We start from the raw sequence: 14,913 nt of genomic DNA, 5'->3' as shown, positions 1-14,913 counted from the left end.
GCTATGTATCAACTCACTAGTAGAGTGTCTCAGAAAAACATTAGTAAGTGTGATCAGGCATAATGATACAAAAGTATATAGTCTGCATAGTGTTGTAACAATATCTTTCCTGTGTTTTTTTTTATTTGTTTTACATTTTCCCGTTAATAATGATTGGTCTTTCCTTTTGGCTCAGCTGGTAAAGAATCTGCCTGCAATGCAGGAGACCCCGGTTTGTTGGGCTTCCCTTGTGGCTTAGCTGGTAAAGAATCCGCCTGCAATGTGGGAGACCAGGTTTCGATCCCTGGGTTGGGAAGATCTCCTGGAGCAGGAAAAGGCTACCCACTTCAATATTGTGGCCTGAAGAGTCTGGTCAACACACTCTTATGTCACTTTGGAATTAACAAACTAGTCTCCTAATTGGTCTCTCTGGCTTTTTATCCAGGCCCATTAACAAACTTGCTCTTTATTTATTTTCCTTAAAAGTGTTTTATGATTGTTTCATAGATTTCATGTGAGATTTATTTCTGGGAATCATAAAATGAGTATGTTCATGCCGCTTTGTGCATCTTCCTGCTTCTGCCCTTTGCTCTCACTCTTTCACACACACATTTTGAGGTTATAATAATGTGTAATTGTGTAGCACTCATTATCTGGCAGGCATTTTAAATACTTTTTATAGATTAACGTATCTAATCCTTATAGTAATTTTATGAGATTGACGTTAGTATCTCCATTTTCAAATGAGCAAAATAACGGATTAATTCAAAATTATACAACTAGCAAATGTCATGCTTTTATATTTCTGTGTAGTATAGTATCTTTGGAGTAGCTTTGGAGTTTTTAGTGTTTTTTCATATGTTTGCCAGCTATAATTAACTGCCCTGTTGTGATCATCTCTGTATGTTCCATATGTGCAAAATTTTCTCTAGAATGGTAGTTTTCAGAATGGTCTGAAGACCTTTGAGGGGATCTTCCTTATCCTTCCTTACCCAGTCACTTTGTGGGAAACCAGATTCTTTATATACATCGACCAAAACAGGGTGAATACAGAAGCAAATAAAATCTAGCAGCCTTCTTTTAAGTCAAGAATTAAAGAGATTTGCAGAAATGTAAAACAGTGCCACTTAATATTTTGGATGATACAGTTAATTCTTATTTAAAAATTATATTTATGCTAACATGGATTTATTATTTTTAAGGTAGTAAATATCTTTAAATTTTTTCAGTTTTAATTTTTCATGTGATAAATAGCAATTCATGTAACCTATTTATAAGGAAAAGCTCGTTGGGGATCTTAAGCAATTTTTGAGTGTAAGGGCTGCCTGACACCAAAAGGTCTGAGAAGCAGCGATTTTACAAGTGATGGTTGTGAATTGCAAGTCAGTAATCAGTTGTAGTATATGTTCAGAAACTTAGAACACTTTTTTTTTTAAGAGAATATGGAGAAAATAGTGTAGTTAATAATTTAATGAAATCCTGGGTCATAGAATAGGTGCATCTTTGGCTTTATTTGGAATTGCTGAATTGCTTCCCAAAGTTATTGTTACAGTTTGCATTCCCATCAACAATCCCCTTTAGTCTGTTTTAATAGGTGTATCCAATTTTAACAGGTGATGTTGTGTCTTTTGTTGTTGTTGCTGTTGAGAGGTTGTGTGAAGTGATATCCTGTTATTTGTGCTCCCTCTTCATTGATGAAGATGCTTTTTTTTTTTCCATAATTTTACTAGTCTTGTGGGTTTTTTTATTCTATGAAATGCCCTTTGGTAACTTTTGCATGCTTTCGATTGGTTTTTCTTTTTTAAAACTGATTTATAGTCTTTCTTTATGTATTCTAGGTGTTTATTATCTATCAGGAGTATTCCAGTACTCTTTGGTTTGTCTTTTTATATGTTTTGATAAACAAGATTCATTGTTTTAATGTAATAAAACTTATTCTTTCTTTTAGGATTATTATTTTTTGGTTAAATTCTTCCTTGGTTAAGTTCTTCCAATGCCTTAATGATATTCTTCCATATTTTTTTCTATGTATTTTAAAGTTGGGGCCTATTGTCTTTTATTTGCTTGAAATTAGTGTGCTGTGAGGTAGGGATCCAATTTCATGTTTTAAGATGCACAATTATTTCAGCATTACTTATTGAAACTCATTCTTTCCCTAGTGGTTTACAGCTCCAGCTGTCAGTATATTAATTTCCATATGTGTATGGCTGTGTTATGGGCTGTCTGTTCCATTGTTGTATTTGTCTCTGCCTATGTCTCTACTCACTCTTCTAATGATTTTGATTTTTTTTTCTTAATCTGAGTGCAACTATCTGCCTTGTTCTTCAAGAGAAATGCATCTATTCTTGGTCTTCTGCTGTTCTTCGGTGGAAATTCTAGAACTTTATTGAATAGAATAATTCAGTATTATAAATATTATGAAGTTTTCCTATTTTGAAGAATATTTATATAATTCATTGAAAAGATTAAGCATTTCTTGTCTTGTTTGGAACTTAAACTCTTAATAGGATGACTATGTTTTTTCAACATCCAATTTTTCTGTGCAAACTGTGTGTCCCATCAGTCAGTTCTGACACTAGCTGGAGATAATGCAGTGCAAACATGCAGGTTAAGACACTTAAGTCCCACAAGACTGACCCCATTTCAGTTGCCACCTGCAAGTTCCAGATGTCCCCAAGGAACCTATTTCTTCCCAGCCAACTGCAGGTTAAGGAGTTCTCCTAACTCTCCCCCATCACATTCAGGAATTGCTAGAATGACTCACAGAATTCAGGAAAACACTACACTTATAGTTAAACCTTTTTCCTTTTTAAATAAAGGATACAACTCCAGAACAGCCAAATGGAGACACACACAGGGTCAGAAGTAAACGAGCTTCTGTGACCAGTCTGGACACTCCTGGGGCCTCATTGTTCAAGAGTTTTTTAATGGAGGATTCATTATGTGGGTATGATTAATTAAATCATCAGCCATTGGTAATTGAACTCAATCTCTAGCCCCTTCTCTTGAGGGCTTATTGCCTGGTAGGTTTTTTTCTTTTTTTTACTATCTGCCAGAGGCCCCACTATAACAAAGACAGTCCATCACTTAAAAATTCTAAGAGTTTTTAAAACCTCTGTCAGGGACATAAACTAAATATGTAGTTTTTATTTTTCCACAGGACATAGAGATAATAAATATATCATGTAGGAATAAGTGTTTTTAAAAGGGTAAGAAGATAGAATGACAAAGGGTGCTACTTTAGATAGGGAAAATCTCACTGACAGACTTTTCTGTGGCTTTATCTTGCTCCTTTATCTGGGACAGAATCTTCTGCCTTTTAACTTTTTAAATTTATTTTTAATGTGGAGCATGATTGCTTTATAATGTTGGGTTGGTTTCTCGTGCATCAGCGTGAATCAGCCGTAGGTTTACATATATTTCCTCCCTCTTGAACCTCCTTCCCACAAGCCACTTCTTGGTTGTCACAGAACATCAGGTTTGAGCTTCTTGCGTCATACAGCAAATTCATACTATCTGATTTACATATGGTAATATACATGTTTCAGTGCTACTCTCTTAAGTCATCCCAACCTCTCCTGACTAAATATAAGACCAAAAACTGTAAAACTCTTAGAGGAAAACAGGCAGAACACTCTGATGTAAATCACAGCAAGATCCTCTATGACCCACCTCCTAGGGTGTTGGAAATAAAAACAAGAATAGCCAAGTGAGACCTAATTAAATATTAAAGCTTTTGCACAGCAAAGGAAACTAAACAAGATGAAAAAACTTTCGAAAAATTATCCAAAAGGCAGCCCTATGAGTGGGAGAAAAGAATTCTAAATGAAATAACTGAAAAAGGATTAATCTCCAAAATATACAGGCAGCTCAAGAAGACATACAGGTCTATTATGTATTAATAAATCTATTAATAAGCACATGAAAAGATGCTCAACATTGTTCATTATTAGAGAAATGCAAATCAAAACTACAGTGAGGTGTCACCTCATTGGAGAGAATGGCCTCATTGACAGATGATGGACAGACTGGCTATCATCAAAAAATCTACAAACAGTAAATGCTAGAGAGGGTGTGGAGAAAAGAGAACCCTCCTACACTGTTGGTGGGAATGTAAATTGATACAGCCACTATAGAGAACAGTGTGGAGATTTCTTAAAAAAAAAAACAACCTAGGAGCAAAACTACTATATGACCCAGTAGTCCCACTGCTGGGCATATACCCTGAGAAAACCATAATTGAAAAAGACACAGGTACTCCAGTGTTCACTGCAGCACTATTTACAGTAGCCAGGACCTGGAAGCAACCTAGATGTCCACTGACAGATGAATGGATAAAGAAGTCTTGGTATATATACAATGGAATATTATTCAGCCATAAAAAGCAATGAATTTGAGTGAGTTTTAATAAGGTGGATGAACCTAGAGCCTGTTATACAGAGTGAAATAAGTCAGAAAAACAAGTATAACATATGAATGCATATGTATGAAATCTAGAAAAAATGCCTTTTCATTTTGATTTTCTTTCTGTGATTGTGGTTTTCATTCTGGGGGCTGTGGGAAGGTAGTTCTTCTAGCTTCTTCTGTCTGCTCTCTGGTGGATGAGGCCAAGAGACTTGGGCAAGCTTCCTGATGGAGGGACTGGTGGTGGGAAACACTGGATCTGACTGTGGGCAGGGAAAACGTTTGGTAAAACTTGAATCCAAGTGTCTGCTGGTGGGTGGGGCTCTGCTCCACCCCTGTTAGTTGTTCTGTCTGAAGGACCCAGCCCTGGAGTCTACAGACTTTAGGTAGGAGACCCGGGTTCGATCCCTGTGTCCGATCCCTGTGTCGGGAAGATAACCTGGAGAAGGAAATGGCAACCCACTCCAGTACTCTTGCCTGGAAAATCCCATGGACGGAGGAGTCTTGTAGGCTACAGTCCATGGGGTCGCAAAGAGTCAGACACGACTGAGTGACTTCACTCACTCGTAACCTCCAAGAGGGCTTACGCCAAGGGTCCACCTCCCAGGCCTGCTGCAGCCAGTGCCCCTGTCCCCTCTGTGAGTCCCTGCCAGCCCACACCTCCCCAGGAGACCCTCCAACACTAGCAGGTAGGTCTGGTTCAGTCTCTTGTGGGATCTCTGCTCCTTTCCCTGGGCTCTGGTGTGCACAAGATTTTGTTTGTGTCCTCCAAGAGTGAAGTCTGTTTCCTCCAGTCCTGTGGAAGTCCTGCGGTCAAATCCCACTGGCCTTCAAAGTCAGATTCCCTGGGGATTGATGTTTGTCAGATCCCTTTGTGAGATCCCCAGGTTGGGAAGCCTGATGTGGGGCTTGGAACCTTCACAACAGTCGGAGAACCTCTGTGGTGTAATTGTTCTCCAGTTTGTGTGTGTCCCACCTGGTGGGTATGGGATTTGATTTTATCATGGTTGCATCCCTCCTTCCATCTCGTGGCTTCTCCCTTGCCTTTGGTATCTTTTTAGTGGGTTCCCGCATCCTCCTGTCCACGGTGGTTTGACAGCTAGTTGCAGTTCAGTGCTTTCCCAGGAAGAGATGAACTCACATCCATCTATTCCACCATCTTGAACCAGTCTCCCCTTACCTCACTGACAGACTTTTGAATAGATAACTGAGTGGTGTGTGGAAGGGAGCTTTCCGAGCAGAGTAAATGTAGCAAATGAAAATGGAGTGTACTGTGCACTATAGAAGTCCAAAAGTTGGTCAGTATGCCTGGAAAATCTGGGCGGTGGTGGCGGTGGGGCAGTGCGGGTAGGTAGTTTAGAGAGAGACTGGTGAGGAATGAGGTCAGTGTCAGCCTGAGGTCAGATAACGTGGAGCTGTGGTAAGAATTTTGAATTTTATTTTGTGATGGAAAGCCATTGGGAGGGTTTTGATTAAGGACATTACTTGAATTATTTTCTTAATCATAACAACTACTATCTGGAAAATGGAGTTGGGGGGACTATGGCAAGAATGGTTTGGGGGGGGAGCTGTTACGGTAGTCCAGACAGAAAGATCACAGAGAATTAGTAGTGGAATTGATGAGAAGTTGCAGAGTTTCTGGCTATATTTTGAAGACGGAGACCCAACAAGATTTACTGAAAGATTGGAAGTAGAATATATAGGAGAAATGACTCATCCGAGAGTTTTGACCAGATCAGCTAGGTAGATGGTGGTACCAGTTATTGTGCTGTGCTTATGAGAGGAGTTGGGTTGAGAAGTAGATTCAATAATTTGGTTATAGACACATTGTTTGGGATACTCATATTGACATCCAAGTGGAGGAAGCATGTAGGAAGGTTGATTTGAATATGGAGTTTCAAGAGGGAGAAGTGTGTATTCCATATTTAAACTGGGAAGTTATCAGCAAATAGAGGCTTTTTGAAAGCCCTGAGAGTTGATGATATCATCAGAGGTATCCGTGTAGATGGAAACAAGAGGAGGAAACACTAAGCTTTGGAGAACTCCAGCATTAAAGTTAGGGGAAGGTGAGAGAGAGCTAAACCAGATTGTTCCTTCCATTGAAGAAAATGTTGGGATGAAGTGATCTGCTGTATCATGTGCTTCTGGGAGATCAGTGAGTTCAGCACTGTGAAAGTCATGGGTGAGCTTGAAGAAGTGTTTCTCTGAATTAGTGAGGACTTGAATTTGATTGTTGTTGAGTTGCTAAGTCATGTCTTACTCTACAACCCCATGGACTGCAGCACGCCAGGCTTCCCTTTCCTTCACTATCTACTGGAGCTTGCTCAAACTCATGTCCATTGAGTCAGTGATGCCATCCAACCATCTCATTCTCTGTCACCCCCTTCTCCTCCTGCCCTCAATCTTTCCCAACATCAGGGAATGATCTGATGAATCAGATCTTTGCATCAGGTGGCCAAAGTATTATTATCTTAGGTGTTTATCACATCTGTTATTTAGTTGCTCAGTTGTGTCCCACTCTCTGGGATGCCATGAGCTGTAACACCCAGGTGCTTCTGTCCATGGGATTCTCCAGGCAAGAATACTAGAGTGGGTTGCCATTTCCTTCTCCAACCTTACCATCTTAATCATTTGTAAAGTACAGTTCAGTGATATTAAATATATTCACATTGTTGTGAAACAGCTCTTCAGAACTTTTTCATCTTGCAAAACAGAACAACTCCCCTTTGCAACCTTCCTGTCTTACTAATAACCATTTCTACTTTGTTGCTATGAATTTATTTACTTTAAATATCTCATGTAAATAGAATCATAAAATATTTGTCTTTTTGTAACAGGTTTATTTCACTAAGCATAAATCCTCAAGGTTCATCATTATGTAGCATGTGATGGGATTTCACTTCTAAGACTGAAGTACCACATTTTATCCTTTACAATTTTTAATAGACACTTTGTATATGTAATTGTTATCAGTTTCTTATTTCTTGGTTTAATTTTAGTTCAGAATAGTTCTTATAATTAATTTTTATATTCTTTCTTCCTTTTGGGGTGACTTCCGATTCTTTGCTTCAGACTTCTGGCAGCAAATGAGGACAGTGATCCAAAGCGTTCATAGTAACACTGACTTTCATTGCTTAAACACTGATGTTCAAAATGAGGTGATGGACTTAGAAAATGGAATATATTTACAATTACTAGTCAAAAAAATTTCATTATAACTTGCCTTTTTATCTTGTCAATTGACCCAACCCAAGCATATTTTGATGATATATATGTAACAGATTTTTTATTTGAGGTTGGAATTACTTTTATTGGAGCGAGAAATACAAGTTTTGAACTGTTCAAAATTGTTCAAAACTGATAGGCAATGAATTTAGCAAAGATGGTTCTCGTTTTTTCTTTTGGGTGTTTACTTTTTGTTTTGGTTTTTGGTAAATTATTTATACACAATCCTTTAGTTAATATCTGTACCGTGTTTGGTAGTACTAATAAAACTTGTTTGGAAAATCATAAGTTTATTTGCTCATGGTTTATATGTTCATTAAAATGCTTCCTAACCATTGTTCTTTGAATAGTACTTAAATGATAGGATTCACGTAGGTTGTATGGAGATAAAAGGCTCTCTGTGAAGAATAATACTTAAAGTTATGTGAATATTCATGGTGTTTTGCAAGAGCTTTGGCCTCTGTTTATCCCAGGAGGCATTGTACTGTATTGTAAATATTCATTGTTCCTTTTTACTTTTCTGGACTCAGGTTATTACAAGTATACTTTATAGTCATAGTTCACCAAAGGTAAGAGTTGAGAACCTAGTTTACTGTGGCTGTTTGAATAAGAAAAATGGATGTCAAGAGTTTTGAGCAGCTAGGAGTCATATCTTCCACTTGAGCTTTTCCCACTCTGGGTCTTTCTACCAACACTTCGGCTACAACAAGCTAAAAATTATCATGCACTGAAAATCATCATGTAAAACATAGTCCCAAAAAACAATATGACAAATGACAAAATGATGTATATGTAGAAATAAAGTTTTATATTTAGGTGTTTGATAAGACTTAATGTTTTCTAGTAGCTTCTCCCTTTTTTCCCCCCTAACTAAATGTAAAATTTTTGAGATAAGGACTGTACCTTATTTTCTTTCCGTATACCCCCAGAATTTTGGATATTTGATAGCTACTTAGGAAGTATGTAGTTGACTGGGAATAGACTAATTTAGTCACTTTGTAGCAGTTCCTGATACTGTAAGAAGATAGTATTTACTTTTCTGAATATATATCTTATAGTACGTATTTTTAAAAGAAACTATTAAATTCATTGTGAGTACCATGTTTAAGTATTTCTGTGGAGCAGTTGTATTCAAGTTATGTGAACATTATTTCCTTTTTATAGTATTTGGCATATGGCTACATTTAGACATGTGAAGCACTTTAAAAGTTCTACTATTTTCAAGTAATGATTGAATTCTATTGTGTATGATCATAGACTTTTATTTTGTCGCTATCAGTGGAACATAGGTATATATACATAATATATGTGATCTCAAATTTTGAAAGGTAATTTCGCATTTTTATTTTTCAGAACATCTTAGCAGAACCATCAAAGTCTAACGGAAGTATGGTTCGCCATTCCTCATCTCCATATGTAGTATATCCACCCGATAAGCCTTTCCTTAACAGTGATATGCGACGCTCCCCAAATAAGCCTACATTTGCCTATCCGGAAAGCAACAGCAGAGGTAACAGAGCCTAACAAAATAGGTGCTGCCTTTGTGTGTTTGTTGTTGTTTAGTTGTTCGGTCGTGTCCGACTCTTGTGACCCCATGGACTGTAGCCCATCGGGCTTCTCTGTCCATGAGATTTCCCTGGCCAGAATACTGGAGTCGTTTGCCTTTCCTTCTCCAGGGGATATTCCCAACCCAGGGATCAAACCCAGGTCTCCTGCATTGGCAGATGGATTCTTTACCACAGAGCCACCATGGAAGCCCTTTGTGTGTTTACTTAGTGCTTAAAACTCTTAATTTATGTTTTCCATTTATTTTAAAATTAGTGGAAATTATATGTCCTTCTTCCTGTTTTGTGTATTTTAATCTATTTAGTTGTAGTAGGTCTTAGTTGCGGCATGTGGGATCCTTGCAGCATATAAACTCTTTGTTAGGGCGTGTGGGATCTAGTTCCGTGTTAGAATGTGTGTGTGTGCGCGTGCATGCTTAGTCGCTCAGTCGTGTCTGACTCTGCGACTCCATGTCCTGCAGCCCTGACCAGGGATCAGACCTAGGCCCCGACACTGGGGGTGTGGAGTCTTAGCTGCTGTACCACCAGGGAAGCCCTGCGCATTCCTGTTTTTAACCTCCTCAAAATATTTTGTGATTCTTTTGTTCCCTGAGTAAACATCGTCATCCACCTAATCATCAGGACTAAGTTATGAATTATCTAGGACTGCTCTTTTCATTTCCAGCACCACTCAGGAACCAGGACTTGTGTTTTGCTTCTGAAATGCCCCCCACACTTACTGCTTCTATCTCTTCATTCTCATTGGTTTTTTTCAGGTTTTCATCATCTGTTGCACTGATCATTGTAATACAACCTTTACTCATCCCTCATGAACAGCATTGCCGCCTCTTGCTGTTATTCATCATCTCTCCCACTTTAAAGTTTCAGCATCTCTCCATGCCTTAAATAACGCTTGTAGATTTCTTATATATATGGGCTTCCCTGGTGGCTCAGAGGTTAACGCGTCTGCCTCCAAGGCAGGAGACCCGGGTTCGATCCCTGGGTCGGGAAGATCCCCTGGAGAAGGAAATGGTAACCCACTCCAGTATTCTTGCCTGGAGAATCCCATGGATGGAGAAGCCTGGTAGGCTACAGTCCACGGGGTCGCAAAGAGTCAGACACGACTGAGCGACTGAACAGAACAGAACAGATTTCTTACAACTTGGACTGTACCTGCTTTACCAGTTTCATCACTGTCAGCTCCTCCGTTCTTCCTTACCCACTCATCCTTTGCTCTGTCTACTTTGAAATATATTTTTTTCCTGAAACTTACCATCTGTATTAGTTTTCTTGCTGCCTTAACAAATTTAGCAGCTTTAAATAACCAAAATGTATTGTCCCACAGTTTCTTTAGGTCAGAAACTTGAATGAGCTTGGCAGGGTTCCCTATTTAGGGTCCTGTGAGGCTGAAATCATGGTGTTGACTGGCCTGTGTTCCTTACTGGAGAGTCTAGGCAGCACCTTCTGCTAACTCATTCATGTTCTTGGCCAGTTCAGTTCCTTGTTGTTGTAGAACTGAGGTTCACTGTGTTGCTGACTTTCGATCAGGGTCAGTCCTTGTTCTTAGCAACTGTCTGCAATCCCGTGCTTTTCTGAGACGTCTTCTCTACCAACTCCCACAACACATACCTCTGTCTCCTCAGCTGTCTCTTCTGAACCCTCTTGGGCCTTTGTTCATGTCTCATAGCTTTCAGTTTTGTGTGGGGGTGACGGTTTCTGTCTCTAACCATCCTGTGTTAAAAGTCGGTATCATTGGATTGATACCAAAAACAACAGTAAAACTATAATGGATCTTACTGATTATCCTGGGGCATTGCTAAATAGTTCATAACACCACATGCTGAAGAAATAACAGGAACTTACTGCCATCCACGTTCTTTTTTCTCTTGTTTACTTTCTTCTTCCTCTCCTTTTCCCTGCCCCCTCTCTCATTCCTGAAAGCCACTAATTACTCACAAGCAGAATTTAGCTTTATTGTGAACACACTAGATAAAACCCTTGCTAACTCTTCACTCTAAGTAAATTTGCCCCATTTACTTTGTCTTACTCTTGAGTAATTTGCTTTTCTCTGAACTTTAAAAAAAAAGGTTGCTTTCTTTTTAATATGAATGTAAAGATCAGAATTAGATGTAATATCATGATAGGTTTGATATCTTGTTCTTAGACTTTGTGTTCCTGCTAGAACTCCAGCATGTTTTTGTGTATGCTTTTTTTTTTTTTTTTTTAAGAAATTATTACTAAAATTTAGTTGATTTTTGCTCCACTGTGGATTTCAGCTATTTGTTTTTTGGTTTTTTGGATGTTTGAAAGGTATACAACTTTTGTTATTTTTCTAAATTGCCAGTCTTTAACTGCTGTATTCTGATGAGTAGCACTTTATTCATTATTTTCAGTTCAGTTCAGCTGCTCAGTCGTGTCCGACTCTCTGTGACCCCATGAATCACAGCACGCCAGGCCTCCCTGTCCATCACCAACTCCCGGAGTTCACTCAAACTCATGTCCACAGAGGCGGTGATGCCATCCAGCCATCTCATTCTCTGTCGTCCCCTTCTCCTCCCACCCCCAACCTTCCGTAGCATCAGAGTCTTTTCCAGTGAGTCAACTCGTCGCTTGAGGTGGCCAAAGTATTGCAGTTTCAGTTTTAGCATCATTCATTATTTTATCGACCATTAAATTCGCAATCTATCATCATCTTTGAGATACAGTGTCTATAAGATGTTTTTTGGTAGAAATCCTTAAAAAACATTTAAATTTTTAACATTCTTAAAAGACCTCAGATTAAATTTATTTCAGCAGACAGTTTCAAGACCCCATTATGGGCTGGAATTTACATTCATAACTATCCTTGGATACTGTTACACCTAGTACTCCATTATACTCAGTGCATAGTTTACACAATAGTGTTACTGTGAGATTAATTTTTTAAATATTTGCAATGCATTTCTCAGTTGAAACAAAAGGGTGCCTAAACTAATTTGCAAACACCTGTTTAACCCATATGTGAATAAAATATAACACTTCTTTTATCTAGAAAATCATTAGTATAATTGCCACAGTACGAATGATTAAACACAATTTTAAAACATAAAAAGAATAAAATGCAGTAACATTTCAGACAAAGCAAGTATATTTCATTTAAACCTCTCAGAAAAACTGTATAAGGTGGGTATATTGAAAATGACTGATGTAGAAACATCTTAAAGATGGTCACTTTCACATAGGCAGTATCACAGCCATTTTCGCGTCTCACTTTTTCCCCAGTTTGTTGAAGGAACCTTCAGACATTTACTGAATGAGTGAAGGCTTATTTTGAATGGATACTCACTATGATAAACTTTTTCTTTTCTACTTAGTAAATGTTTTTTTCTCACTAATACTTGAGAGGGGGGAAACTAAACCTTTTTTAGTTTAGTTATGGTTTAACATTTTCATTAATAAATGACCATTTCACTTTGCTATCTGAAAATCACTTTGAAAGTATTATTTGACTAATGCCATAGAAAGAGATAATTAAACTGTTCTTGTAATTCTAACATTAATTTTAAATTTTAGAGAGAAATGAACAAATTCAAAATTATTACTGACATCAAAAAATGTACTATGACAACATCATTCCAAAGACTTTCAGTATAACTTATAGCTCACGTTATTCAGTACTTTTCAAATGGTAGTAATGTGACAAATGGCTTAGATGCTTGAAGCTAGATAAGTAGCTGTAAGGCAGTTCTACTAGGCCAGTGCCTTCTAACCTTTCATCACATACCATAGTACCTATGGACAGTAAAATGGTAATATATGTACAGCAGGCTGAGATAAACTGGTGGGGTTGATGGCAGCTAATCTGAGGTCTTTTGTTGTCCCAAAACAAAAGACTTTTTGTTGTTATTCCCCATAAAAACTGAGAGAAAAAACATCTTGATGTATCTTTTACAAATTCAGTGATATTGGTACCAATAAAGGAGTCAAATTATAGCTATTCTGTTAGATATTGATAACAATTTACTGTGCATCTGATTGATCGCCTTTAAATTGTTGGTTCTCAGATTTTTATTTATTTTTGGTCGAGGAAGCCCATTACTTGTGGATATAAGTTTTTCAGTGAAGACTTATTTTCCCAAATTTAAAGAACATACTACAAAGAGTAACATTGTTTTATTTTACACTGTAAATCTCTTATTTCTGGCTTAATAGAAGACAGCTTGACTCGCATATCTACTTTTGCATTCCACTTATGATGGTAAATTATTTTGATTAAAGTGTGTGAGAAAGAAAATCTGACCTTGCACAGGCATGCAGTTGGAAAAGGAGTAAAATTTTAATACCATTCTAACAATTTGTGGCTATTCTTCCTTGATACTTCATCGCAACTTGGCAAATATTAGTTTCTTAAAATTTTGTTTCAACGTGGATTATGAAAACAAAGGTTTTCATACTCTGGGACCTCTGGGACCATCTACATTGTTGCAGATTAAATTTGAGATTCAGAAGCAGTTGTAATTACAACTGTTATTTATTACAGTAACATCTGGAGAAATCCACGTTCAGACTTCTGAAGTTTTTTCTCGTGGTCACACAAAACACACTTCTTCCTCCAGCAGTAAACTGCACAACTAGGCTTAGAGACAAGGGCTCTTATCTGGAGTCGGTTCCACAAACACTTTGTGCCTGCTCGGCCAATCATGATATTTACCATAAAGCACATTGTTTATACAGCCTAAGCAGACTGGTACAGCAGGATTCAGTGCCCTAGTCATACAAAACTATCTTATCAGTTAGTAACCTAGAGAACATTCCAAAAGTGAATTCCTAGAAGTTAAATGTTCAAGCCTGTAAACTTTTTTTTTTTAGTGCTTTTCCACTGAAATCCATTGGTTTTGTTTTGAATGTTGCATTGTTCTTTAGCAATACATGATTTTTTTAATTGTATTGACTTATCCACACTTTCAAAATCTGATGTTTCATTATACAATATCAAAAAATTAATTTGCTAATATCACTGATCTCAGTAGAAGAAAATATTGATATTGGGAAGCTATAACTCTCAGAACAGATAACTTTTAATTTTTTAGGATTTTAACTTTCACTTGAATTTTATCATTGACAGCAATTATTGTCAGATCTTTGAAGGCCCAGGTCATTCCAGAAATTGAGGACAAGCTCATTTGATTCTCAGAATGACTACTGAATTCCTTACATCTGAATAGTCATGGTCTAACAAAAGTGCTTTCAAAATAAAATTGGTGTTTCCTTGAAGGAAATGGTTTTTGTTCAGTTCACGAGTCAAACATTCGTACATCACGACAATTGGCCTTTGTTGTATACTTTACAGTTGTGTTATATATTTTTCACAATATTAAGTGGATGTGTACTCAGGGCTTGAGATTTGATTTTTACTGCTTTATCAAGGACAACAGACACACGACTTTGTTTTTCGTTACTGGGAGCAGTGGTGAAGAGTGCAATGCCCAAACTATAGTGCCAGGACCTTGATTTGTGCTAAAATTAGCAATTTTACCCGGCATTGCTTTTGCATCATCTTTACAAATATCAGCACAGTGAAGAGAGTAAATCTCAGTATTAATAGTATAATGGAAATACTAGTGATCTCACAGATCTCACAAATATAGTGATCTCACAGACCTGGCAATAAGTACCCTCCACCATAGGGCCATATGCTGTGCTTTAAGAACCAGCATAATAAAGACGATGAGTACATACAGAGTAATGTTTGTTTCTGTAAATACTTTTCACCAGATGTAGG

At 37.6% G+C, this 14,913-nt stretch overlaps 1 protein-coding gene across 1 annotated transcript in view; it reads left to right on the top strand.

Moving 5' to 3' along the window:
* Positions 1 to 14,913, top strand: part of CEP57 (centrosomal protein 57) — a 41,820-nt gene that overhangs the window by 6,164 nt on the left and 20,743 nt on the right. The window contains exon 2 of the mRNA XM_055422911.2: positions 8,962 to 9,118. Coding sequence (XP_055278886.1) covers positions 8,962 to 9,118 — 157 coding nt within the window. The remainder of the gene's footprint in view (positions 1 to 8,961; positions 9,119 to 14,913) is intronic.

Source organism: Moschus berezovskii, chromosome 14, assembly GCF_049115385.1.
Source record: "Moschus berezovskii isolate FMDL1 chromosome 14, NW_MosBer_1.0, whole genome shotgun sequence".
NCBI lineage: Eukaryota > Metazoa > Chordata > Mammalia > Artiodactyla > Moschidae > Moschus > Moschus berezovskii.
The sequence above is the reverse complement of the archived record's forward strand: the minus strand, read 5'-3'. Positions and strand labels throughout refer to the sequence as shown.